The following is a 27,965-nucleotide window of genomic DNA, read 5'->3' as shown; positions in this document are numbered from 1 at the left end:
ACTTTTATTTTGAAGGTGAACTTCCTACTGCAGCTTCCTGTCTCGCAGCGCGCTGCAGCGCGAAGAGCGCAGGTCCGCGAGCTTGAACATCAGTCGCAGCCGCTGGCCTCACTGCAGTGGCGCGCGGAGTTCCTCCGTTCACTTATTAATTTCGTTTGTCCGCCTTTGGCGTTTTTCCTGGTTATTATCACTTTTAGCTCCGCCCTGCTTTATGTGACCGGAGAACCTTGCTGGACGTAGGTGTGAAATGCCCTCCGCCGCCTCGCGCTGACCGACGACGAGCGAGGTGAAAACTAGGATGGTGGTTCATTTAAAAAATTGACACCACGGAGACGCAAACGTCTTCTCTCTCTCCTGTTTTCGGACTATTTTACGGGGGAATTCATGGCATGCCGTGTCGCAGCGGGTGTCTGACGGCAGGTGGATGGCCAACCTGACGGTTTCAGCCGACGTGTCCCCCCAGTCTCAGCCGCAGCTGGTGCAGCAGCCGCGAGAGCCCCGAGACAACCGGTGAGAGCCAAACCGCAGCAATAAAAGCCGAGCTATGCTTCCCGGAGTCGGCGTGTTCGGCACCGGCCTGACCGCGAGGGTGATCGTTCCGCTGCTGAAGAACGAAGGCTTCGCCGTCAAGGCGCTGTGGGGCCGGACGCAGGAGGAGGCGGAGGAAATGGCCAAGGAGATGGACGTGCCCTTCTACACCAACCGGATCGACGACGTGCTGCTGCATCAGGACGTGGACCTGGTCTGCATCAACCTGCCGCCGCCTCTGACTCGGCAGATCGCTCTCAAAACGCTAGGTGAGTCTGTGGATTTGGTTGGGGGGGGGGATGCTGCTGCAGAGTCTGCACCAAAACGACCAGAGTCTGTAGTCCTCATCTGCAGGTGGGGTTGGATCAGCATCCCTCTTTGAGGCCTGCAGAGGAAACACACTGGGTTTCTCTGCTCTGGTGGTGATGTTGATGTGAAACTCTGACTGGTGGGAGGAAACACACACTCACACACACACACACACACACAGGAAGAGGCTTTTCTAATTCAAATCTGGAGCACAGCAGCTAATTTTGGAGACTTGACGAGTGTAGCTGTGAACCAAGGCTCCAGTCAGCCTTTCTTTACCGACTGAGCTCTAATAGGTCATCCATGTGAGCCAAAAAACAAACAAGCTCAGGGATGCAAGGCCTTCAGGAGAGGAACTGGACTTGTAACATAAAAACCTGGTGGTGCTGTAGCTGAAAACCCCTTTTTAGCATCATCATGAGGCTGGAGGCTCCATCTTCACTTCTCACTGCTGGGGTTTTGGTTCTTCAGTGTGTTGCTTGGAAGTGAAACTGAGCTCAAAAAATGGCTCTTAATTTTTAATGTAGTGCTTCCTGAGGGCTCAAACTTCCTAACCTCCCGACATACAGAGATTTCTTCAAATTCTTGAAGATGGAGAGATGGCCAACATGTGGGTGAACCCTTTTGACCCGAGTTACAACTGTCAGTTTCACTTGACACACTCATCCTGTTCCAACCCATCTCTTCAAATCTTCCGTTTGTGGTTGAGGACTTTTCTCAGAGTGGCTGTAAAGTCAGGGTCCTCCATGGACATTGGAGGTTCCTGGTAGCTTTGTTTCTGATGGACCTTCCATGAACTATTGTTGAATTGATTTACCTCGCATTCCTTTAAGATCTTTTTAAAATTGCATTTTAGCAAAATGAAATTCAGACTTTGAAAACAAAAGCCTTCTTCTGACGTTTCTACACCTCTAGTGGCAGCATCTGGGTTTAGGGGGTTGAGTCTTCCTTTTTTATAATGTTACCCATTGTGAAAGGTACAGTACTTGCAGCACACTCTGAAGCTTTTGTGTTTATTACATGATCAGACAGTTGTTTCTATTTTTGAGTAGTTATAAACATGTAATTACTCTTTTTTAAATCAACAATTTCTCCACACCTAAATCCACAATTTAAATCTTACTAGGATGGTTTCTACTTCCTGTTGGTGTTTCCACGTCAGCTTTTCAGTCCTGCCCTTGTTGACCTGTTCAGGTGACCTTTGCTATTAGGGCTCAGCTGTGGCCTTAACCTGAACTCAGAACCTGTTGGGCTTCATTCTGTAGCTCTCAGCTGGATCCTCTAGTGGCAGGATGACAGGAGGGTTAGCTCCTGTTATGTTAGCCGTCAAAGCCCGAGACGGGATGACTGTATTTACATTTATCGGTTTTCTGGAATAACCCGGTTTCCTAAAAGAAACCAACACCTGGTTTCTGATACCTGAGGGGTGGATCAGGGAGACCTGGTTTCCTGGGGTACGGGTACGGGTTCCATTTGATTTTGATTAGACTTCTGATTCAACACAGCCCTTTCACAAATCAATCGATTATGCAACACCTCCAATTAAAAATGTATTATGTTTAGTTCTCGTAAAGCTGAAAATGGATAAAAGTGAATCTTTGAGTTTTCACAGTAAAAACGAAGCACTCCCCCATAAAAATCAATTAATGGCTTTTATGGATGTGTCATTCTCTAAGTGAAGATTGATTTGATTCTGGTTTATTGCTATTTATCTACATATATCATTCTGCTTTCTTGCTTTAACATTGAGGAGGATTTCTGTCTGTTTCCTCCCAGAACATCAGACGCTGTGAAAGTCTGCAGACACTCAGTCTGTGTTTGTGAACTGATGGTGTTTTTTAGCCTTTCATGGTGGGCTCTTATTTAGAGAATGCTCTGAAACACACTGTTGTTGCAGCACAAACACATCTGCAGAATCCTCCGTGACTCACTAGCCTGCAGTTTGTGCGTTTTCTGAATGAAGTGGAAACTGCGGGTCACATGACCTGCTTTCAGTTTGTCAGCTGTAAATTCAGACGGAGAGTTGCCTTGAATCCATAGTGCGCTAATGGCAGAGCGTGAAGGAAACATTCCCGGGAACCGGGCTGCGGGGTCCAGAGGGCGCAGCAGACGGTCATGTTGGGAAACCGTATCGATCTGGCCCTGCTGTCAGCCGACCTCTGGTACACTGACGCCAGTGCATGGTGTTCTGCATCGCCATGACAACAGGGGTGTGAAAGTCACTGCCTGATTGATTGTTGCAGAGCTTCAGAGCTCGCAGTTTCCTTTATTGACAAAGTAATCAATATTTTCATAGTGATCAGCATTAATTTCAGAATCCAACCGAGAAAAAATGTTTATTGTTTGATTTACAGTAAATGTACTCATGAAATCAAACACACATCAAGACACACAAACCATCTAAAATGGATTGGAGGCTAAATATAAAACGCATTAGACATAAAGGTCATGGAAAAACATGCTGCACATGCTATTCAGGTTCCACCTGAGTCAAACAGAAGCAGTCAGTCTTGTTGAGCAAGTCCTCCTTCAGGTTTTTGGTCATTTCCTTTCCTTACTACAAAATGAATACCTGAGATGCTGATGTCACTCTGACGCTCTTTGCAGCACTCGCAGACTTTCTGACAGTCAGGAGAGCAGCAATTACCTCTATGTTTGATGAAAAAAGCATAAACATACTTCCACTCCTCTGTTAAAGTCACTAATGTCACACGCTTTTCATTGGAAAACATGCTTCAGTTTGATCAGGTTTGGAGAGACAAACAATCACACATTAGCACCTCTCCACCTCCGTGCCTAACAGTTGTTCAGAGGAGTCAGTGCTGAGGTTCTGGTTCAGTTTTTGTCAAACTTGGTCTCTACTTTTCTAATCTGCCACTGAATAAATGTATAGACTATTATGTAAACAGGTTCCAAAATATTTTCTTCAATTTTTTTTTTTTTTTCAGTGTCATGCAAAACAAAAGCTGGTTTCTGTAAGCAGAGCGGAGGAGCAGGAACTCCTGGTTTCCATGAGTTCCATCATGGAAATCTGTTTTCTCCAGGAGTACATTAAACTGACAAAGTCTGCAGAGAGGGGAGCATGATGGAAGCCTTGACGATGAAGTCCTTGTGAGGTTGTGGAGGTGCAGGAACCAGTCACCTGATTTTTCTAGTTAGTAGCTTTCCCCTAGAAACCAGATACTTGAGCTCACACGAATGCTGATCCTGAAGTTGTGGTTTGTTTGGATGTAACCTGAAGGACAAACCAGTCCAGACAGGTCACACCTGTTTAGGATGTCTCGCTGATATCTGCTCTAACCTCTACTTGGAGGCAGATTTGTGAATAATCCTTCCCCTTTAAGGGAGACGATGTTTCCTTTTTATTTGGTTTTAAAGCTGTCCCTCCATTGACTTTACTGTGAAATCTTGAAGTGCCGTAGATGAGCGGCTTCAGTCGTGAAGCTCCAGGGGAACTCTGAATCTTTCCTCCTGAAAAAAGTGTAAATTCTGCAGCGGTTCTGTATGACAGCTTTAAATGAGTACCAAGCTCACTCCCATTCACTGTATATGAGAAGTGAACAAGCTCACTTCTGATTGGTGTAAGTGGTTGCCATTTAAATGAGTACTCTGACCATTCACTGCTTACTGACAACATCTGGCTCCAACATGGCGACCGAATTGACTTCATTTCATTGGAGTAAACCATGTTCTACGGGTGACGTCACACTCACTCAGTCCAGTTGATGGTCCTGTCAGAGTGTACCTCACACTGCTGATGCGAGGCAGAGAAACAGGAGGACTGCATCCCGATAACCTTTCATGGTCTCAAACATGAGATGTGACAGATGGCAGAAAGGTGGCCTCACTGAAGCGTTTCTGCAACTCCAGGAATCTGCTGGTGTCACTTCTGTTTTCCTGACATGCTGAGAGTTTCTGAGAGCTGAAACATTAACGCGCTGCAGAGTTTCAGGTTTACGCTCACTGCTTTGTGGTGGTAGGAGGTGTAAACGGGTGGGGGGGCCCCCTCCAGCAGGGATGACGGTGTCTGGAAACAGCGCCTCTTTTCACAGCGGCGGGGCGGTGCCTGTGAAACGCTCCTGAATGACGGTGGCTGCTCATTGAGGCGGAGCGCCTCTGGGGGTGTAGACTTTCTGCTGAAGAGTAAAGGGGGTCTCCCCTCACATAGAGCTGCGTCGGCTCCTCTGAGTGAAACCATCCATCTTTTCTGCTCTCTGCTGTCAGTACGATGGCGGATCAGGTGTCCGCTCGTGTGACCACCTCCCTTAGCTCTGAGATCAGCGCTGGGCTCAATCTGAAGACGATGCCGTTTGTGGGGCAGTGGGGTTGTTTCCTGAAGGCGTCAGCTGATGGGTCACAGCTGCAGACCTGAATATGGTTAACAGTTTATCACCACATGAACAACAAAGAACTGGAGCTGCAGAATAAATGACAAACCCAGTGTTTAATCCATCATTCTTTCAAACAAATGAGTAATTGAAGAAAAGGAAATAACTTCATTAAAAGAAAAATGTTTAAAAGATGAGCATTAACACATATAAGTTGTTTGATCAATGTTGAATTTTTCAAATTAAAATCTACAAAAAACATGCATTTCTTTGAGTTTTTTTTTCCAACTTCCTCATTTAATTTGCCATGAAAACAGAACCAAACGTTTTTTCTTGTTTTTCAATAACGTTATTGTGTGACCCCCCCAGTGTAAGGTGGAAGTTAAATGTTTTTCTTTTGCTTTAACATTGAGGAGGTTTCAAATATAATTGGGTGGTGGAAGACCTGCCTCCATGTAAACAGCAGGTGACATCAGCACAGACTGTGTTGTTGTTGACTCGTGGCGGTCTGTCAGCTGAGCTCTCAGGCACCTGCCCTGACCGGCCTCCAACAGCTATTTATAATCTGCTGCAGAGCAGGCGTCATCATAAATCCATTATCCACCTCTGATGCTCATGTGCAGCGGCTGCACGTCTGAGAGATGAGACCTTTGGCAGCGCGTGTAGGTAAAGCAGAACCAAATCTGCAGATATGTTCATGTTGCATAAAAATTCTTTTTTTGCATGAAAATTTCGGGGGGTGACAAATCCATACGACGTGCCTGCATTCCCACCTACCTCACCCGGATTTACCCCGATGTGTTGCATTAGTGTTCACTACAATCTGTCCCCAGAAGAATGCTCATATTAAAAAAATGTGCAAATGAACATTTTCGCTAAATGGGCTTGAGTGGACCACAATCTTGATATTTCATGCATACCACCTGGGTGCTCTATGCAGTAGGGTTGTGCCGATGGTGATGGGTGACTGACATCCCGATGGAGAGACACCATCGTGATGCCACGCCCCCGCCACGTTGCGAGTCGACACCATAAGCTGCGGTTACATGTGCAAAATATCTTGATGGGATCAATGGTCGGATTAGAATCCAACCGTGTACATGGGCCCAGAAAAATGTTTTCAGAATATAACTGCGGGACGGATCGCAGTCCTAAATCTCCCACACATACCGCTCATGTAACAAAGCACCCCCCCCCCCCCCCCCCCCCCTTCCCCTCAAACACAAAGCTGTAAGTCCGCACTCCGCCGGTCCACTTGACTGATCAAGTGCGGGAGTGGACCACTTCTTTTCTATTTTGTTTGTTACGTTTTTTTGTTAAAGTCACTTCCCTCAGTTTATACTGGATCATCGCGGATGAGTCAGTAGTTGGGAAATAAAATAAATAAAGTAAAATAACGAATAGCAATTATATAAGAACGAAAAATTTAAAATTGCCCACCATCACCACCACCACCATGATATCATCGTCCATCCCGATGGTTGACAGCAAACATCGTCAACGGCCTATTTAGGGGACATTGCCCAACCCTATGCAGCTATCCGCCCATATTTGCCCGCTAACAGCCTGTATCCAATCCAGTTCAATTCAATTTTCTTATATAACCCAATATAATAACACAGTTGTCTCAACGGGCTTCACTAATTGTACAAAACATAAAATTTGTTATAAAATACAATAGCTGATTGCTATACTAAACTAAAGTGAACACCCATTCCATTCCAAAGTTAACACGCCTGCCCTTAGACCCTCCTGTAGTTATGACTAAGGTATTAATTGTCAAATGGTAAAACGTTAGAAGTGTTTAGAATAATAGGCTCATTTAAAGAACATTTAAAGTCAATGTTGGTGCAGACCACAGAGGACAATGAAGGGTTGAATGTTTGTGCTTGGACACGTAATTCATACTAAGTTAAGCACAATTTCACCCTTTGTTTTGTTTTTTTTCTTCTTTTTTTAACGATATATGTTTATCTTTTGATATACTGGAGCATCAAATAAGGCAGTGAAATCTACCTTTAAAGACTAAAAAGTGGCATACACAAGTAAACTCCCGAGAGGCCCACAGAGGGGTTTACTTAAGTGTTTGTCATACAGTAAATCCTGTTTTATGCCAATAATCTTCCAGCTTCTCTTTGGATTGGACCAAAATAAACATTTTTAAGAATAGCGGAATGACATTAGATTTAAAATAACTCATGAACATTAGTTTCCATGGCTTCAGACTTATGAGTCACAATCTGCTCAAATACTAACATGTACAAGCAAAGTCTTACCTCTCACCTGTCCTTAGTCCAAGAGGACATGCAGCTGCTTTTGGTTTATGTCATTTGGGTTCAGCCCCTCATACACATTTAGGCTTGTGTGATGTCATTCCCATGATTCCTTTCTGAGTCTACTTGCCACCACATTTCCCACTGCCATTTACTTGGACTGTCATTAGCATGCTAATGGGAGCCCGGGAGTGTTTGTGTGAACGAGGAAAGTTGGAGGTGTGATTGGGTGCAGTGTGGAAGAATAGCAGAGAAAGCTTGTCGTTGTGTAAAATAGCCTTTGAGTTTTGGATGAATGGCTAGATTGGAGGGGGGAAAGGGGGGTCTCTTTGAGCCGCAGTCACTCTGCTGACAAGTGAGCATTTCTTCAAGGAAGCGACAGAGCGGCCCGTGATGGTGAACTCGAGCTGCATGCCCTGGATGAGAAATCACATTGTTTGTAAATCCAAGGGCAGGGAGGGGGCAAGCCTTTCACCAATAACACGATTGTTGTCTGGCTTTGAGAATGGAATAATTATTCATCCTTAGACAAGTGTGTTAACCAGGATTTGAAGCTTTTGGTTATTAAATCTGAGTAGAGGTTTATATTTTACAGCATTTGAATCACTTAGAGAATCCAGGTTTCATTTTTCTTTGATCCCCACTCCGTTTCCTGCATGTCCTCCTCACGTTTCTTTTTTTTTTCAGGGACTTTCAAACATATAAAATCCACAAACTGTACCTCTTCTGATAAACATCCTCTACATTTTGTCAGTAGTTTTTAAGAAGTGACTCTTCGTCTGTTGAACTGTGACAACATTTAACCAGTTTGACGGATTGGGGTGCCGAGAACACCACAAAGAAACAAAAGCTGTTTTTATTCCTTGTTGTCGGACATAAGTCATTGGTCTATTCAGCCATGGGTAAGAACGTTCCAGACAATTGTAGACTTACACAGCTTCATTCTAACTTTCTGTTCCCCTGAGTAACTCTTTAAGAATCACAAGGTAAAGACTTCTGTCTGAATCTCCTAAATTGCAACGTATGTTTTGTTACACATTTTGCTTCTAATTTGATGGACATGTAGGCAAAGTTGTACCTGAAATAGATCAAGAGGAACATTTATTTTTCAGATCACAAATGCCTGGCAGCATCTAGGTTTTTATAAACACAAGAGGGGGAAAGGCGAAAGAATAAGGTAATTTGCTAATTGTTTTAAAACTAAACAATTGAATACAAAAGCAACACTACCAACACAGTTGGATTAGATAAGGAGAAGAGGCCAGTGGTTGTTCTTCCTATCTAGCAATCAGTCAAGAAAAGATTATTAAAACTTCCCTGCAACTATGAAAGAGTGAGACAAATTTCTTCCATCACTGCAACTCTCATTACAAAAGATTTACAACCGTATACTGTTGTCAGTAATCAGTACTTCTGTGCTTCTATGCAGACACTGGCAGAAGAGACGACCAAAGAGAAAATATTTAGCAAAGGAAATATCTTTGTGTAAGACCTGCTGGAAATAAAAAATAACAAAAAAAAGTTTTATTTACTTTTCTTTATCTCTAAAGGCACCCCCCCCCCAAAAAAAAACAACTTAACAAAAATTCATGAATAGGGTTAAAAAAATAATCAAAAATAGTGATAATCAATAATGTTGTGATAATGGTTTAAAAACTCAATTGAAGGACACTGAATCGAATTTGAGTCATACTTTACAAAAGATGCCACGCCAAGCATCGCGCAGTACAGCAGTTGTGTTTGTCCAAATTAGCCGCTCCTGACTTCTTCTTGAACATCGACCACTGTCTGTGCAGTTAATCTTATAATTTGCCTTAGTCTGTTTAAATTGGCTCCTTAGAAAAACAATAAAACGTTACATGTGTGTTCATCCATGTAGAAATCATAAAGAATTTAATGAAATTTACAACAAAATGACGTCTGTTTTAAACACTGTGCTGCCTGAGAGACAACCTTTTGTGCTCATGTTGTGCTTTTCCCCGTGCATACAGAGATTTCTGCAAGTTTCTACAACCTTTAGATGATATTACGTAATGTGGTTATAGATTTGGGTTGCTGTCAAGTTTTTGAAAATGGAAAAGCTAATTAAATGTTGAACAGTGAAAAGCATTATCTTATTTTAAATGGAAGTGATGTCAGGTGTTGTCGTTTGAATGTCTCAAAAGATCCAATGATAACTGAAGGAAAATCTACTGGAACAGACTCACAAACCATAATCTGAATAATTAAACTAATATGTGTTATTTTCATCTTAAAACAAAGAGATTTATACGACAGAAGAAGTGTGAACACTTGGGAAACTTGAAACTGTTTGATAACTCATGAATAAAATACTGCTTCATGAGGTTTTAGGTTAATCTTTTGAGTTAAATTTGTAATTGTGGTCATTGTCTGTGTATAGAAGACAAAGCCTGTCCAAGACAATTTTAAAGACAGTTTTTTAGGTTGATTGGGCCACCAACCCTCATGTAGGGACAAACAAGCGTGACAGCTGTGGGAACACATTCCAGAGGAATGGTCTAAAGCTGAGGATCAGCAGAAATTTGGTGTCAAATAAAATGAAACCATAGAAATGTACTTTAATGGAAGTCTGAGCACCAAGGCTAATATTTTTTTGCAATCAGGCTGCAAGTATGTCTGTATTTCATTGAAAAGCTGATTACTATATAATGACTTCATTGGGGAACAAGTAAAGGATTTTATATTCTTATTCTTCTTATTAGTCTAATATAATTATTCTTATTGTCAAATCAGCACAATATGTTCCTAGTGGTTACTCTGTGAACTGCATCTGAGTTCATTTTGTTTTGGTCTAAGCTTCATTCTTGAAGTTGTTGTTGTTCACCTTTTGGCAGTCCCTTAAGGGTTTATTTCTGCCAAAAAACTTCCCATCTAGTCTTTTTGTCTACATCCGAGCCCCACTACCCATCAGGTAGCATTTGCATCAACAGAAAGCTGAATTCCAGTTTTTGCTAAAGCAAAGACATCACAGTACAGTACATTGACTCACTCCAACCCCTGAAAATCCTCTGCCTTAATGCTGAAGGTTTGCTGTTCGTTGCAACACATTTGATCCTGCAGCCAACAGAAAACCGTTTTTTAAGGTTGCATTGAAATGAGTGTGTTGGAGTTAAACAAGACCATGTTAAGGCATGCATGGAGGTAACGGTTCAGTCCTGCTCCTCAAACACTCCCTGTATTTTATGGGAGTGTGTAGGCGACTGCCTGAGAGTGATGTTGCAAAACAATAGTTACCTGTGCAATCAGCTGCAGTGTTGGGAAAACCTCTTGTGCAATTCCTGCCATCTTTCATAAACGGGCCGAGGCCTTACTTACCCTGTCTCACCTCAGCCTGTTATCAGCTCCACCCTCGTTCTACCACACAATTCTTTCCTCAACCCCTTCTGCTGTAGACCTGCCCTCACAACCTTTATGTGTTATTATATGCAGGAGCAGCCACCTTGTTCTCCTTAATTGGCCTTGAGGGAGTTAGGACGGCTGCAGATAGAGGAGCAGGGAGGAGGCACCGCCATCAGCCTCAGCATCCGTGCTACTTATGCTGTCACAACAGAACAATGTAGCTTTTTTTCTTTTTAATGAATTTGACAGCAAATTTGTAAATAAAGCGTTGACGCTAACTGCAGAACTGCGTCACTCTGCTGTCATGCTGTAACAGGATGTGTGACATTGTGGGATACCACAAAGATTATGCTCTGTCACTTCCTGCTTTTGACACTCAAAAGTATTTAACTATTTTGGTCTCTTTGTGCTCTGCTGTTTAGTTTAATCGTTCTTTATGTTGGAAATCAGACTTTTGCATTTTGGTTCAGCACACATTATCCTCCTGATTATGCCAAGATGCTCTTCAAAAATTAATGACAGTGTTGTTGAAACTCTTCTCTATTTAGCTATGTTTCTATAGGTTTCTGTTGCTTAAGGCATCATCTAAGCTTGACTGACAGCTCTACAGATCTGTCCAACAAAGCCTGGTTCCAAAACACCCAAAGAAAAGAACCTAAAACATAATTTCATTTAATTCTGCAACCGAACATTAATTGGGTTCTTGTCAATTCTTGTGACTGGTCACTATAAGTTTAAATAGCCTTTATTCATAAGAAATGATACGAATAGAATAGAATAGAACTTTATTGATCCCTCAAAGGGAAAATTAACTCTTTACCATAGCTCCATTAATACAGCATTTACATAATATATAACACTAAAAATTAATAACAATTATCAGAAAAATAATTCATCTAATTATTGATGGAAACTGATAATTAATTATTAATTGAATAACTAATGGCGGCAAGTTTAGAACCATAGTATTTCTTCAACTCGTGAAGCTTTATTCATTCAAATTTACATACAAGTTAAGCTAACGCTTCATGTTCTTGTGTGGGTTTTCTACATGTGTGAATGTGTGTAGTCTCTAGAAAACTGGACAGGTTTTAAGGTGTTCCCTGACGTTCAAATGAACTTACAGGAGCGACACACATACAACCTTATAGAAACTGTTAGCATCATAGCAATGCTTCAGCTCTGTCAGTGGCCATTTGACTTACTATTTAGTTAGCTTCAAACCTTAGTGGATAAGTATCATCGAGCTAAATGCTGTGCACTGTGCGAATTAAAACATTCATTCATTACATAGTCCTTAGTGATAAATGTTGGAAGTGGTTGATATAGTGACATGTAAAAACAAGAGAAAAACAGACTTAAGGGCAACAAAGTCAAACTAAACTTGTTCCCCAATTTCTTTTCTTCCTTTTCAGTGTTTACAATGTTCATTTATATCATAGTAAAACATAGATGATAAAATCATGGTGACAAATTTGGATAAACCTTTTTTATTTTGCGATGAATCCTTTCAGTCTGATGGTCAAAGTACTTCCCCTGTATTCTGTAAACTCTGCTTCCACTCAGACTTCTTTCCAGATGTTTCAGCTGCATCTCTACTTAGTTTCTTCTTTATTTTCCCGAGTTCCATCAGTGTACTTCACCCTCAGTCTTTTATACAACCAGGGTTATCTTTTTATATCTGTAGACAAACCACATTTGTCATTTTCTGCATTTTTTTATTTTTTTTCCAGCATGCAGAAATAACTGTACATTTCCAGGATGTAGAAAATAGTAAACTGTTCCATTTGAAATGAGTTATTGTGATAAAATGGTGCTGAAAGTCAGATGACAAGTCATCAGTCTGGGATCTACTTCTCTTTGACTCAGTCACGTTGTTCTGTAAACCAGATTAACAAAACAAGATTTCAAAATAAGGTTTGATATTTGCAGTCTGCTCTTAAAATCCACAGAGAGCCAACAATCTAGTGAATTTCTATGGAGGACTGTAGTTTTCTGGTCATCTTTGTCGCTGTTGCTGATAGTTGTCAGTTCGAATTGTTGTTGTTGTTGCGTGTGTGTCAACTGTCAGCTGCATTTGTTTTCACCTTGTTGGACTCTCAGGCTCATAAGTGAAGCCTCCGGTCTGTGGTGTGATAGATGGCAGGAGTCTGTGAGGCTGCAGATCCGCTTGTGTCAAAGCTGCAGCTGCTGACTGTGATCATCTGAGTTGATTAGCATCACGCTGCTGTTGGTCTCATGGTAGTGATTCAGAGCCCGATTGTTGCCCTTCAGACAGTGATGCATCGGGTCTAAGCATGTAGAAAAAATCCTATTAGAATAATTCACAACATAGTTGATCCAAAAAAATAAAAGAGGATTTCAAACTGTTAATTCTTCAAATATGAACTTAAGATGTTAACCAAACTAAGTTTGTGAATTCATGCCAGAAGCAGGACCTCAGTTCTTTTATGAAAACATCTGCAAAGAAGCCAGTTTTGGTGTCCAGCTGTGAGTAACAGGAAGGGAGCAGATGGTGGGACCCCGAGGCCAGACTTCGGGCTAAAGCAAGACAAACATTGGCACGTTCCAATCAGAATAGACTGGCAAATTGATTGATGGAACAGAGAGCAGTTGGTTCTTTTTGCAGACAATACTGAGACAAGGATCAGAAAACAGCAGCCCACCCTCACTGTCCCTGCAGGGGAGTAGTCCACCTGTTACAGACCAACATCTGTTAATGTGTCACACTTACACTAATAAACATATTAATCACATGTTAGTTGCTTTTGTTAGATAAAACCTTTTTTCCTGATTGTTTTCTTCAGATAATATTTCTTTATAAATTGTAGATTTAGTGTCTGTACTTCCAAATAGTTCTTTATTAGTGGCTGACAGTGTTCTTGACACCTCATTCATCTTCTTTTATTAAAATTGGACAAACATGTTAATCTTCTTTAAAGCCTCCATTTTCTCTGTATGTTTGTCTAGCTTCAATTTGTGAAATTAGGTTTTGTTTGTGTGTTTGTTTCTGGGTGCGGCCATAGACCGCAGACTGCAGACTGATGGTCTTCAGGCTCCTAGAAGAGGCAGCTTTCATGTTTGCAGAAATGCTTTAGAGCCTAAACTGTTAGCTTTCTGTTGCTGGTTAGTATTCTGAGCCTCCCTCTGTCACCTCCTCCAGTCATTCCTCACACAAAGACGCCCTTGAAGGGAGAAACTTTCAAAGAAAAGAAGTTGAACTCGCCTCTCAGTTCTTTTAAAGCTTTGCCAAATGGCTGATTTTAAATCCTGACTTCTTAGATAAGCTGAGGTGGCGCTTTCTTCTCTGTGTGTTTCAGTGACATCAGTGTAGATGGAGACATTTTTATCAGGTCACACAAACTGAGCAGGGGAAAAAAAACAGGCATTTGATATCGTGGCATTCTCGGTCAAGTTTTTCACCTAGCAATCCTCTTCATGGGTCCAGAGAACGATGCAGTGGCAATGCTTTAGTGGCAGGCTGATTGGTCTGATCCCAAAAACTGAGTCAGAATGACCACAGCAACCAAATGATGTGTACTTTAATCATGTACAAATAGACTTGTTTTTGTTTCCTAAAAAGTCAATTGAAAATTAGGGGCTGCATTGTTGTGTAGTAGTTAGTGGCGTTGTCTCATGGTGAGAAGGCCCTGACTTAAATCCCAGCTGGGACCTTTCTGTGTGGAGTTTGCATGTTCCCATCGTCATGTGTGGTTTTTTTCCTTGGTTCCTCTGGTTCCTCCCACAGTTTAAAACATGCTTCATAGGTTCATTAGTTTTTAAGCCATATCGCCACGCTTTAGTCTAAACTTAAGATAACAAATGCTAGAAATAATTCTGAGACAAGATGGTCTTTATTTAGGAAATGATGTGGACATTTAAAAAAAAAAGTCACTAAACAAACATGATACATGTAAAGAGTAGGGCTGAGTATCACCAATAATTACCAGAATCGATTTGATAGATTCACCAGAGTCTGGTGATTGATTCGATATTCCTTTTTCTTTTCTCTTTCGATTCTTTAGATCCACTCGATGTGATTCTATTCAATTTTTAATTTACACAGTTTACACATTCATACATATTTGTATGGAAATACATTAATAATCTATATTTTTTGAAGATATTTATATACAATTTAATAGTGAAACAATAAACCAATAGATTGTTAACAGAGTTATGTGCTGTCTCAAAAGGAGAGGCTCCAACAAATAAAAGTGCAGATCATTAGATTGTAAAGGCTCAGTCTAAACTGGGACATATGGTATGATAGATACGCATAGCTTAACAATGGTGCTGCCTAAAAATGATGCCTATTTGAAACAAGAAGACTGAACTGACATAAGCAAGACCTTAAACATTTCTTCAAAGACATACTCCAATGAAAATCGGGTTTTTGGTGTTCTTGTTGCACTTTTCTCATGGTGGAAAACATTTCTAAAGAACATTAGAAAGAAAATGGCATTTCTGAGTATTTCTTTGTTCAAATCGTGGTGAATCAGGAGCAGATGATAAAATGCATTTGGAAAAGGCTTGTAGTTGTAACGTAAAAACTACAGTCAGCATGCCACAGGCTTCCTGCTCCTCTATGCATTCAACAGATCCATGTACGCCTTTGTTTTCCCTCCTCTGAGCTGGCCTCTGGCTCAAAACGTATGGCTGGAAAATTCCATTATTGCTCACCATTTTTATTGTACCGGTAATGTTAGGTTGGGGTTGTGAGGAGCTGTAAGCTAGCAAAAGAATGTAAACAAAGGGATGATGTGAAATGTAGTCAGGCTTATTCTGTAACCACAGGCCCAGTCACAACTCTTTGGGGAATTTCTGATGTCCTATAGAAACAACATAGGTGTTTTGATTTTGGCTAAAAACGGCATAAATCCAACACTGGGAACAGTTTTAAAATAGATGATTGGAGTGGGAATTTAATAAACCAAATACCAGCATATTTCTGTTTCCAGCATCCAGTTTTGATGTGTTTTCCTCTCTGCTGATGAATTCATGTCATGTTCATAAATCTGTACATTAATCTACTTGTTTTTGTCTTCTGTTAGCTTTACATGCTGGTCCAACGGTTCATTAGTCTACAAACAAGATAAGAGTCCTGCTTTAATGAGACTGATCTGATGTTAAACGGGTAGAACATGAAGCGTGACTGTAGGATGTTAAGTAATAAACGCACATGAGACCTGGGAGGGTGACTGATATTACGGCTCTATTTGTCTGGGAGCTGTAACATGAGGGAGAGCGGGAAAGTAATGAGAGACTGCAAGCCTGAGGTGAAAGGACGACCTTGTTTAGTAGGGCTGCACGATATGAGGAAAACTCGCGATATGCGATATTGGTGATTAATATTGCGATAACGATATAATTTGCGGTATATAAACAAATATCAAACCAACCAAAAACATCATTTCCATTTCAATGCAACAGTATAAAAATGATACTCCAAATGACCCTTGTCGACATAGGAGGCAAACATCAAACATAAAAGGGCCCATTTGATTAATCAACAACGTAAACGGATCCTTCCGATTGGTTAAATGCGTAAAGGGATTTATTTCATTTATTCAATATTTCAAGCTGCCATGAGTTTATTTTAGCACATTTAACCCTTGTGCTATCTTAGATGACCCCCCCCCTTACTTTGACGTGTTCTCCTTACCATGACAAAGGTGGATAAAGGTGGAAAGATTTCATGTAATCCATGGACACCAGTGAAGATCACAAATCATTGAAGAAAAAAGGTTCAGAGCACTGTCTAGTGGGTCTAGATGACCCAACTCCCAATGTTAAAGTGCCTAGGATAGCACAAGGGTCAAGGTAACCATTTATTGCGATTTTCGCCGTCTTTTGCGGTATGCATATTGCACAGCTTGATGTCGCGATAACTATAAATTTGCTGTATATTGTGCAGGCCTAGTGTTTAGGATCTTCTGTGTCTGTTTTCCAGAGTGTACACATAGAAGTATTCTTCATGTTGCTTTTTGAATCTTTTTTTTTTATGTTGAATTGAACCTGTGTTGTTTGTGGTTGAATTAGCGTTTACAGTAAAAGCCTGCCCCTTGCGTGATGCTGGTCTCCACTGGATAATGGAGCGGTCCCCCAGTTGGGTATCATAGCAGCACTCAGGCTCACTTAGGAATGCTAAACCTGCATATGAAGGGCTGAAACTCTCTGAGTGAGGCTAATGTTCCTCATCATTCACCTCTCAGCTGAGCACTAATGGACCTGAAACTGCAAAGTGGACAGTGGGGACTCTAACCTGCTGCTGTTTGATTCATCCTGGGATGTCTGCTTCCACTGGCAGATGTGAAAGCTCACCTGAAATCTGGTGTGGATCTAACAAATCAAGGCTGACTGGCCTTTAAATCCTGTGGTTATATTGAGTGAGAATGCAGAAGGTTGTTCTGCTGACTAAAAAAGCAAAAGTGAAAGCAAAGACACGAACTTCATGCAGGATCTGTAAAAAACAGTCCACGGGGTTAATCTGAATATGTTTGAAAACATTAGGAAACGTCTGGTAGGTAAATGTGACATAGTGAGGAGGTTCAGGTTCCTTTAGGGATGTATTGTTTACAGGAGTGGTAAATCTAACTGGTCTTTCTCATGCATCTTCTTATTCTTTACTTTGAGTTTGTTCTCACCCCATAAGCTTAGGAACATGGAGAATTTAAAGTTCTTACATTTTAGGAAGCGGTATTTTTCTTTTTATATATTTATTTGTTTATTTACTAAACCCATTTGACTAAATCAGAATTTTCAAATAAAAAAAAAGATCTGTGTCACATTAGTTTAGTCTCTTAGCAGGACTTACACATTTTGTCCAGTATAGTCAGCTAGGAAATCACTTCCAACACAAAACTCTGAATTTAGGTCGATATCAGAAATGTGTTTCATGGGATTATTAAAACTACAGTTGATAACAGTAAAAGAATGTATTGTACTCAAGGACAGTGTACAGGATTTAAAGGGGAAATAAAAGATTTATTATCATGCAGAAATAAGTACAGAAAGATAAATGACAAGTTAGTAAAGTGGGAGTGGCTTATAACCCTTGTTTTTAAAGGTATTATTTCCCCTTTGCATTTTAAAACCTTTTATTTTATGCCATAAAAGCACCCATAGCTTTTAGTCCGACCTCATTTTGTTAGATTGTTAGAAAAATGTCAAAATTAAGCTTTTATTCTATAAGAAATCTACAAACATGTCTGTTTAACTCAAATTAGGTAAATATGTTTTTTTTGTGTGTGTGTGACAAACTGTTGATTCGATTTAAAGTTGAATTTCTGCAAACAACCAAAAACTGAAACTAAAATTGGATGACAATAGGGAATACAGCTCTTCTTAATGATGTGACCCAAAAGTTATAATAAATGTTTTTACTTTGGATTAATGATATTTATTGTGACAATGAAAAAACAGCTTTTCATTTTTTTGTGGAAGTTTCTAAAGGGTTTTGTTTTCTTGGTGTAGTTTTGATCCTGGTTGTGTCTCCTGTTCCATTGATGCTCAGTCAGATCCTCTGGGATTCACACTAACCACCCGCCATCGCTTTAGCGCCTCCTGAGTGTTTGCTTAAAGCAATGAAAACACTCTCCGGTATGATTTTTAGAATTTAGTTAGCTGCTGAACTTGAGTCTCCATTCTGCTCTCCTGTCTTGCCAAAAATTAAGTATGCCAGGGTCAAACTTTATTTAAAATTAAAACTAAAATAAAATACTTAAAATGACTAATGTTTCTGTAATTAGTCAGTCTTAAATAGCCTGATCATCCTACTTTAACCAATTGAAACATGAAAATTCACTTTGGTCTTGCAGCTAAGCAAATATTCGACTTCTGAACAAGATTAGATAAACTTCCTGTGTTGTCTTTGGACAGAAGAGGGTGACTGATATCCTGACTTATGTCTTTATTTGGAAGAGAAACCCTTAAAATCTCATCTAACCTTCTGCAGTAGACAGAGTTCATCACTCCTTATCGAGGTTCCCATTTGTATGCTCAGATCCCCCTTGAACTTCAATAAAAAGTATGAATTTGTTTGTTTTGACTTGTTAAAGTCCCACTTTCCGGTAGCCATGAAGCCGACACCCATGAAGATCGTGGGGCAGGAGGCTCCGCCTTTATTTATACAGACTTTTCGCTGCACAAAATAGTTCCCAGACAAAACATGTAGTGATATTCATCGCACTCTAACAGTGCGCGTTCATGTTTGGTGTTACGGAGTGAAGGAGCATAGTAATAAAAATTTTCCCCCAGATTAACACTGACTGGTTCTCTATTGAACCGCTCTGGAGTAGAGCTGTGATGGTGTTGGATTTTTGATCACCGCTGTGATGAAGCAGCAAGAATCGTCGCGCACTCAAGAACTCATGCAGCTTGTAATGGAAATGAATACAATGGAAAATTATAATTAGAGCACAGTAAATTTGTCGTATTTCCTCGCAAGACGAAAACTTCTGTTGTAGAATGAGGATGTGTATGTGCTTCCGCGTGCGTGTGTGTGTAAGTAGAGGGAGTGAGAGGCGCGGGGCAGGGAGTGAAGGAGAACACTAATAAAAGGTTTCCACCAGAAACCCTTGAAGTCTGAAGACAGGACTAGCAGAAAAAAGTAAATTATCAGCAAAGATGAATGTGTTTAATGTTTTTATTATAGTTCCAATCACGCACCATATGCAGAACTTTCAAAAAAACAAAAACAAACGTGCGGTGAAGACATTATCGTCACACCCCTAGGTCTATTGTTGAAGTTTCTGTAAATTCAGAGAATGTCCACGTCTCATCTGTTTAGTGCACTAATCAGCCAGATTTGAGAGTCAGTCCTCTCTGTGGTTATCAGTCAGTATGCACTTTATCTGATTACGCCCTCACTTTGTTTGTGTGTCATTGCCTCATCCACACACAGCTAATTACTTTAGCAGGTCTTCCAAACTGCAGGATGTTTGAGGTTATTTCAGGCCTCCTGATGCGCCGCTGTGAGCGTGTCCTCTTGCAGTGAACCTTCTCTGATCCTGAATATTCTAACTACAGCTCCTGGAAAGACCAACATACTTTGAGTTAGTATTATTTCCTTAACTGTTATGTCATTATTTAGTTGAATGAAAGAGTGTGGACTTGCTCTGTGATAAATGCTTGTTCCATTTTTATATTAGAGCAGAAGAAAAAAATCAATAAAGCGGTTTATTATTTTGCTGCTGTGAACCCGCCTTGCCCTCGCACACGCCCTTGCTGACCTTCCTGCACAGGCACCACTTCCAGCCTTTCCTTCCTCATTGTTGCAGCTATCACAATCAGTGGAGGTGTGAAGCGGTATGCACTCCAGAGCTGGATAGCACTGCTCTTTCCAGATTCAGGTTAAGGCTTTTGTCAAATTGCTTTATGATCTAATTTTAATGCTTTTGTCTGCTTTGGTTTGATTTGGTTTGCTTTCACTCACGGTACTCTCAGATGCACCAAAATGAACCAAACTGGCAGGAAAACAATGAAGTTCCAAACGCTTTTCGCTCGGATGCATGGTCCAACCAAGAAAGGTTACGGAAGCAGGAAGAAGAAAACCAGCTTGTCCCATTAAAGATCTGATTCAGGAAAACGTGCCTTTGCGTCCTCTCTACACCACTATCCCGCTCAGACACTTTCCAAGTTTATCCTGATGGCCGCTTCATGAGTTTTGGGCTGCAGACACTTTATTTTGACTGCTCATTGACAGATTTCACCCCTGCCCACGGCTCCAGACTAACTTTTTTCACTAGGAGCACAGTGGCCCCCAACTTAAATTTTTAGGGGCGCAACCAGAAAATATAGGGGCGCATACCGTAAATCAACATTCTAACCAAATCTACTAATTTCCACAGTATTACTAATAAATACTTTAATAATAGATGCAGAAATTACAATGCACTGTTTCAAATTCAGTGTCACATTTTAATCTGCACTTTTGAAGATGCAACAACAAGGTAAACTGACAGAAGAAGGTAAACTGTAAAAGAACGGGCGATGTTCACTGGATTTAAGAACAATCGATACAGATACCTGAGATCAGAGAGAGGCTCAAAAACGGATGGAAATGTATCTTGGTGACACCAAATAAGTGCAGCCAAGACGCACAATAAGCGTGTTTGAGATCACCCAGGTGGACGCAACGCTGTTCAGATCACCTGGTGTGTGACATATATTTTTGTTTTTGCTCCAACATCACCTGTCAATCATCACAAAAATTTCAGGAGAAAGGGGCGGGGGCAGCAAGGCCCCAACTTACCGACCGCAGCTGGAAATTTAGTACTGAACTGACTGAAAGCTGGTCCCAGACTACAAAACAATGCATCATGGGACATGTGTCCCGATGGTTTTTGTAGTTAAGTGAAGAATTAAAATAATTTTAAATACCAATTGATTAAAAATAGGCTACATCCATTACAAAACATTCAAATAAATATAAAATATATAATAACAGATCATACTAAGTGGGAGAGGAATATTAAAACTAAATTGAACTGAGTTGAACTTCAACTTCCTGTTCTCCTTCAGTCTCGCTGCAGATTCTCCATCACCCCCCCCCCCGACCTGGTCTCCTCAATGATCCAGGCGAGCCGCTGGTTCATCTCAAACACGTCTATCGTTGCATTTTCACCACGTGTTTTAAGTGCGTCTCGGACTAAACCGTGTTGTTGCTCGCACGTGTTTAAAGTTCAAGCCCCGTTAGCTGTCACGCATGTAGGTGTGGGACATTTATTCTCCTCAGCTGACCCGACTCCCGCGGGAGCGGTGTGCTGCCGTAACAGCCGTGCATAAACCGTTTGGTTGGGGGGATGCGACGCCGCGCGCTTAACCGGTAACCCCCGTAACCTCCGGGTCTGTGCGGCCCAGAGAAAAGTTCAGCACGGACTGCATGCATTTAGAAAATTACGGGCGAATAGATACGTTCTAAAAAGGAAAGTAAGGAACTCCTTCATGTGGTCTGGGGAGGGGGGGTCTGCTTTCAAGCCCGGTCATTGTCACGCCCCCAATAGTCATTTACTCCACTGTGATTGGTTGGTTTGTCAGCTCCGCACACGACATTGAAAAGGTTCCTACAAACTGGCAGGACGCATTAAAATTAAACTTTCATTTCAAGGTGGGGGCCACAAATAGCCCGCGGGCCGCGGGTTTAAGACCCCTGCTGTAGACTCTGGCACTGGTACACCAGCCGCAGGTCGGAAGAACGAATCAATATTTCGCTTGCTCATAGCTCAGATGCACGCACAGGTTGTGATGATATTTGTCTCCGTTTCCTTCCCACAGATGTTTACGCGCGCTCGGTTATCTCTAGGCCCCTCCCGCCAACACGCATTTTAGCCACTTACCTACGCGAGTGTGTGCTCTCGTCTCAAGAGTATGTGTGCGAGTTTGTGTGTGTGTTTGCGTGCGTGTGCGCTCGCGTCTCATTGATTATTTCATTGATCATTGACGTGCCCCTTCCACGTTTAATGTATAAAAAATACGGAGGGTGGGGGAGGCAAATTTACTGGTCGCACATGTGCGACTGGATGTAAAATTCAGTCGCACACCCTCAAATTTTGGTCGCAAAATGCGACCAAATGGTCGCAGTCTGGAGCCCTGCCTGCCAGATGAAGCAGACATCCTGGAGTAAATCAAAAAACTAAAATCTAGAACACAGAAGCAGCAAGGATGTCAATCAAAACTGTGTGTATTAACATCACCACTTCTTTAACATGGGGAGCTGATACTTCATTTGGTTGATTTAGTGAAAATATTTGTATGTGGGCAGCCTTCTGGAAGCTTCTACAAAGCATTATGATCAGCCTCTGTCTGGAGTTGGACTGGAAAACTTGAAAGTCTTGATTCTTTCCTTTTTCTGCCAACTTTTGAAAAAAAAAACACAGCTTGGTTTGTTGACCCAATTTCAGCAAAACTCTAGCTGTAACATAAACGTCACGCTACAATCTAATCTACTAAGGATTACAGATCATCATTGCACCACCGCCCTGCTTTAGCTGGTCTAAGGTGTTAACCAATAGTTCTTCTGATATGGTACTATCCATTGTAGTCAGATCCTTAAATGTCATTAATTCAAAGGAATTGTATTTTAGCCAATATTAGTTAACAGACCAAATATGGAAACACATCCATGTTTATGTAAAAAAACAGCTATTTTTTATAGGGCATCCTCTGTTTGGACATGGTGGAGTAATTGCATGTTTTAGTCCGATTTCTCTTGGTAAAACAAATAATTAGAAGCTGTTTTTGTATTTCCCTCCATATCCATAGGGTTAGGGACCAGAGACACCCGCGATTCTGCAGAATCTGTGAATACGTAGCCGTGGCTGAAGAATGTTTATCACCAATCCTTACTCATCAAAAACCCTAGTGAAACATTTCTGATGAAATGTAAAACATTGGAATATTGCTACACATAAAGGGATATTTTTTTATTCACAGCGATAGACCATAGTGTACTTTATACACACATTAGGAGTATCACTCTGTCTCTCTGTGCCTTAAAACCAGGATCCCATGCTTCCTCCTTCATCAGTTTAGTGTGAGAGGGCATCTTCTTCCAGAAGAGACCGGTTTCATTCATCAGTTATTCATCCGGATGATATTATCTATTATTTTTTTTCCTCAGCGTATAAGGATATTTTCCGTCTGCTTCTGAAATTTTTTTAGAAAACATTTCTCTTTTTTCAAATGATTTCTTGTACTGGTTTTTAATCAAAATAAATGTGTATCATTTGAGGTCATGCTTCCTGTTGAGTCCTTTTGTCTTTTCTTTGCGCCCAGCTTCTTTATGAATTATTTATCCAGAAGGAACGAGCGCTCATGCTTTCTGTCCTCTCTGGGAGCTTCACCTGTGTGCTGAGCTCTGTTTCACTCTGTTAGTAAGTGTAGCCATTCCACTTCTCCCTCTGGTGTCTGTAATAACTGCCCCAAATGCAAAACAATCCAAATGACTGCTGGGTAACAATGACTACAGCCAAAGAGCTTTCACTGTTAAGCTCTTCAGAGGATTGGATCAGCTGCTAAACTCTAAATTCTCTTCTCAGATACAAAGGTGTAACAGTAATCAGTGAATAAAAAATGTGACATTGGTTTCTATAGGCAGAGATTTAAAGTTAGTGAAATGAAAATTTGGTTGTTTTGCGATATACCTCAAGATATATCGTCATCACAATATTAATCACTGAGTTCTCCTCATATCGTACTGTGGTCCACCTTTCTCCTTCGGTGGCTGCATGAGCAGCTTTGTCTGGACTCTCTCCTCTGACTCAGACGCGCTCTGCTCTGTAAGCCGCAGCCCTCCAGAGCTGCGCCCACGAGCAGCCAAAGGTCACGTCTGATCCGACGCAGCAGCGTTTCTATCTTTGGAAAGGTCACCCCGAGAGCCTGAGGTGACATTTCCATAACATTCATGCGGTTGAGTGACTCCACAGAATACACACGGAATAATTCATGCCGCTTCACACCCGCCGCTTAGTCAAACATTCTCCTAACATGAATACCGAAAGTGAAAAATAGGTCTGAAGGTTTTAGCGCTTAGCATGAGGCGCTGTGCACACACAAGACTGTTTCCTGTTTGTGTGTCTGCTGGCTATGATCTGGGTCTCTGTTGACACTTCTTACAAACTGGATTACATCGAATATCAAATAAAATGATTTCCTCTTTTCAAAAATGCTTTTTTTTCTTCACGTTTTCTTAAAGGAAACCGGTCTATTTTTAATTGAAGTCCAGTCTGGTTTGATCAGTTTGATTTTGTACCAGAAGGGGATATTCCTAATGTGATTCTATTATTAAGGGCATGAAAAACACTAGGCTACTCATTCATTTTTTTCTAGGGTTAGATGCAGATAAAGTAGAGGCTCTTCCAGAAGGTTTCAGGTTTATCTCATGTTTATCGGCTGTTAGAAGCTCTGATGATGGAATAGAGGGGAGTTGCCACATTTCCATCATTGTTTCATTTAGGAAAAGGAAGTTGTTCCTCTCAAGAGAACGTGATGCTCATGAGGCGATGTCTGTGAACGAGGCTGCACTCCGTTTCTTCTTCTGTTTACTTCAACTTTCCTTAAACTGTCAAGAAAAACATACTTTTTTTTTTTCTCTTTTAACATGAACACATGACTCAACAATGTCTTCTCTGCTTTTCAAGGAATTGGAAAGAATGTCATCTGCGACAGGACCGCCACACCCCTGGATGCCTTCCAGATGATGTCAGCGGCCCAGTACTACCCCAAGCTGCTAAGCATTATGGGAAATGTGCTGCGGTTCTTGCCAGCTTTTGTTCGAATGAAGCAGCTGTTGGAGGACGGGTACATCGGAGAACTTCTGGTCTGTGAGGCCCAGGTATGGAAGATCTAAAGGTTAGATGTTTTCTGACCATTGCAGTAGCTTTAAAAATCTACAGAGGTTACAATAAAATAAAAAAAAACACCAATGCACCTTAGGGATATGTCAGGTTATAGCTGAAACCTTACATTTTTTTTCCTTTTGTTCCCCAAAGGTGCACAGCGGCAGTCTCCTGGGTAAGAAATACAACTGGAGCTGTGATGATCTGATGGGAGGTGGGGGCCTGCACTCGGTCGGCAGCTACATCATCGACCTGCTCTCTTTCCTGACTGGCCAGCGCGCAACCAAAGTCCACGGCTTCCTCAAGACATTTGTCAAACAGACCGACCACATCCAAGGCATCCGCCAGATCACCAGCGACGACTTCTGCACGTTTCAGATGGTACTGGAAGGAAGCGCCTGCTGCACCGTCACGCTCAACTTCAACGTCCCCGGAGAGTTCCGGCAGGAAGTCAGTCTGGTAGGGACGGTCGGGAGGTTAATGGTCACCGGCACAGACCTATACGGACAGAAGAACAGTGGTGGCGGTCCTGAACTGCTGCTGAAAGACGCCACATCCCTGGAGAAGGCGTCGTTGCCTGAAAAGGCCTTCAGCGACATTCCATCACCGTATCTCATAGGGACAATCCGCATGATCCAGGCCGTGCGGCAGGCCTTCCAGGACCAGGACGACCGGCGGACCTGGGATTTGAGGCCTCTGACCATGGCGGCCACGTTTGAGGACTGTCTGTACGCTCTGTGCGTGGTGGACACAATCAAGAAATCCAACCAGTGCGGAGAGTGGCAGAACATTGTGGTGATGACTGAGGAGCCAGAGGTCAGCCAGGCATATCTGATCAGTGAGGCCATGAGGCGGAGTCGGGTGTCGCTCTACTGTTGACGTTGAAGTGCCAGGGCAGGATTGAGCTCCTGTGAGGTCTTTCACAAAGCTACTGGAGGCCAACTCATTACCATTTTGCTTTTATACTGAAGTCTGTGTTGTTGCTGTTACAGAGGGTTAACACCACCTCAGAGCTGTCGGTCCGGCGCTCCACCCATCCCTGATATTCTGATTTGAAACTTGAATTTCTAAAGGAAGCCTCGTCCATTTCAGCTTTGTTTTTACATTTTTTTTAACAGGTTTAAATAAATGTACCAAACAGATGAGCCGTCAGCGGAAACAAAGCAGTCAGTACGTTTACATGAAGAATGCTGAGTCATTGTTTAAAACTAGACTTTTTAAATGAGCAGAAACAAACTTTCTAGTTGGACGAGTCCACGCTCTGCTTTATCGTGATTATTCAAGGTGTTCCTGATCTGCTCTAAACATTAGGCTGACATGGTTCCAGATTCAGGTAGAGCTCCTAAAGTCCATATGGATTCATCCCCAAAAATTCCTCCCATAATAATGATAATCATTGAAAGGGTGGATGAGGAAGGTAACGCCCCTTCCTCGCTGAGGACAGTACCGGTAGTCTGGTTATAAGCCCCTCCCCTTCTGTTCCTGTCCTGGGACGGGACCCGGAAACATAAACACTTCACACTGTGGGTTTGAACCGGACAGCCGAGGAAGAACGGCGGCCTTTTCAAACGCGCCGCTCTGATTTGCTGTTCGCAGAATTGTTGCTACTTTTACCCGGTGAATGTTAAAATCCCGCTTTAGTCCGGCTCCGTTTTCTCCGTATTCTCCTGTATGAAACAAGGCAAAAAAAGTCAATACTTTGGCTTGTGGGTTTCTTAGAGTTCATTAATGATTCAGAACCTGGAGGCTCCTGCAGTCTGAGATAAAGGAGCAGGCCACATGCCATTTGGAATAGTGACAGTATCCCGTACAGTATTGATCAGTCATTCATCCGTCTTCTAAACCTGTTTTGTCCCTTTGGGGTCACGGGGCTGCTGGAGCCTATCCTGACCACTCTTGGGCGAAGGCAGGGGACATCCTGGACAGGTCGCCAGTCTGTCGCAGCGGTATTGATCAAAATGATCTGGTGTTCATTAGATGCTTTTGTTTTGGTCATACGGCAGCATAGAAACCTGTGTTTGTATTTATGTCCAGCATTCGTCTGTACTTCCTGTTTACAACTCTGTGCACATGCTCAAAGATGCTGAAAGGCTTATGACTAGAATTATTTAATTTGACCTAAACTACTCTTATATATGAAATTCAGTCCTGAGTGATCAGTATTTTGAAAAAAAATCTCAACATGTGCCACATTTGCTGTTTTTTAAAAAACTGTATTTTTAGAAGCTTTGGTTAAGTCCCTCGTGGTCGCCAGTATTCTCATCTCCTGAAAATGGTTTCACCTGTTCACAGGAGAGTCACGGTTTTTGTCTTTTATCTTTGAAATCGGATGATGAATTTAGTTGTTTCTTTCTGCAGTCTGTGGGACGGTGAAACAGAATTTCTCAGACTTAGCCGCTCTGCTGCTAAATCTCATCAACAAAAACAGATAAATGACACGTGAGAAGAACAGGTTTGATGAAACTACAAGCCAAAAGATTGATTTTTCTTTGAATGCATCTTTGTTCCCTAACCTGTGAAATGCTGTCAATGTAAGAACTACTAAAGATGTGCAGACGAGCCTTCGGTCCACGTTTGTCTGAAGGGTCTCCAGTACTGTGTGTGTCTGACCTGAGGCCGTGTTTTCCATGACTCTTGAGATATTTATTGTGCGATGTTGAAGTTTTGTGGTCTGACCCTGCTGTGTTTTGGGGTTTTTTCTTTTGGAGCGCTCTGCTGCTCAGCTCTGCCTGCTGACCAAAACAATCTCTGTCTTGTGAAAAGCTTTATGTTTGCTCTGACAGACCCCAACATCCAATACAGAGCTGGAACCCCCGCATATGAAAGCA

At 41.7% G+C, this 27,965-nt stretch overlaps 1 protein-coding gene across 1 annotated transcript; it reads left to right on the top strand.

The window, feature by feature from the left end:
- Positions 1-2: 2 nt before the first annotated feature.
- gfod1 (glucose-fructose oxidoreductase domain containing 1) lies at positions 3-27,965 on the top strand. Its single transcript, XM_004080881.5, has 3 exons — positions 3-797; positions 24,940-25,133; positions 25,291-27,965. The coding sequence occupies exons 1-3, from the start codon at positions 545-547 to the stop codon at positions 26,014-26,016; spliced, it is 1,173 nt and encodes a 390-aa protein (XP_004080929.1). The 5' UTR covers positions 3-544; the 3' UTR covers positions 26,017-27,965.

The sequence above is a fragment of the Oryzias latipes genome, chromosome 20, assembly GCF_053564925.1.
Source record: "Oryzias latipes strain Hd-rR chromosome 20, Olatipes_Hd-rR_3.1".
In the NCBI taxonomy this organism is placed as follows: Eukaryota; Metazoa; Chordata; class Actinopteri; order Beloniformes; family Adrianichthyidae; genus Oryzias; species Oryzias latipes.
This window is presented reverse-complemented; position numbering and strand designations above follow the sequence as displayed.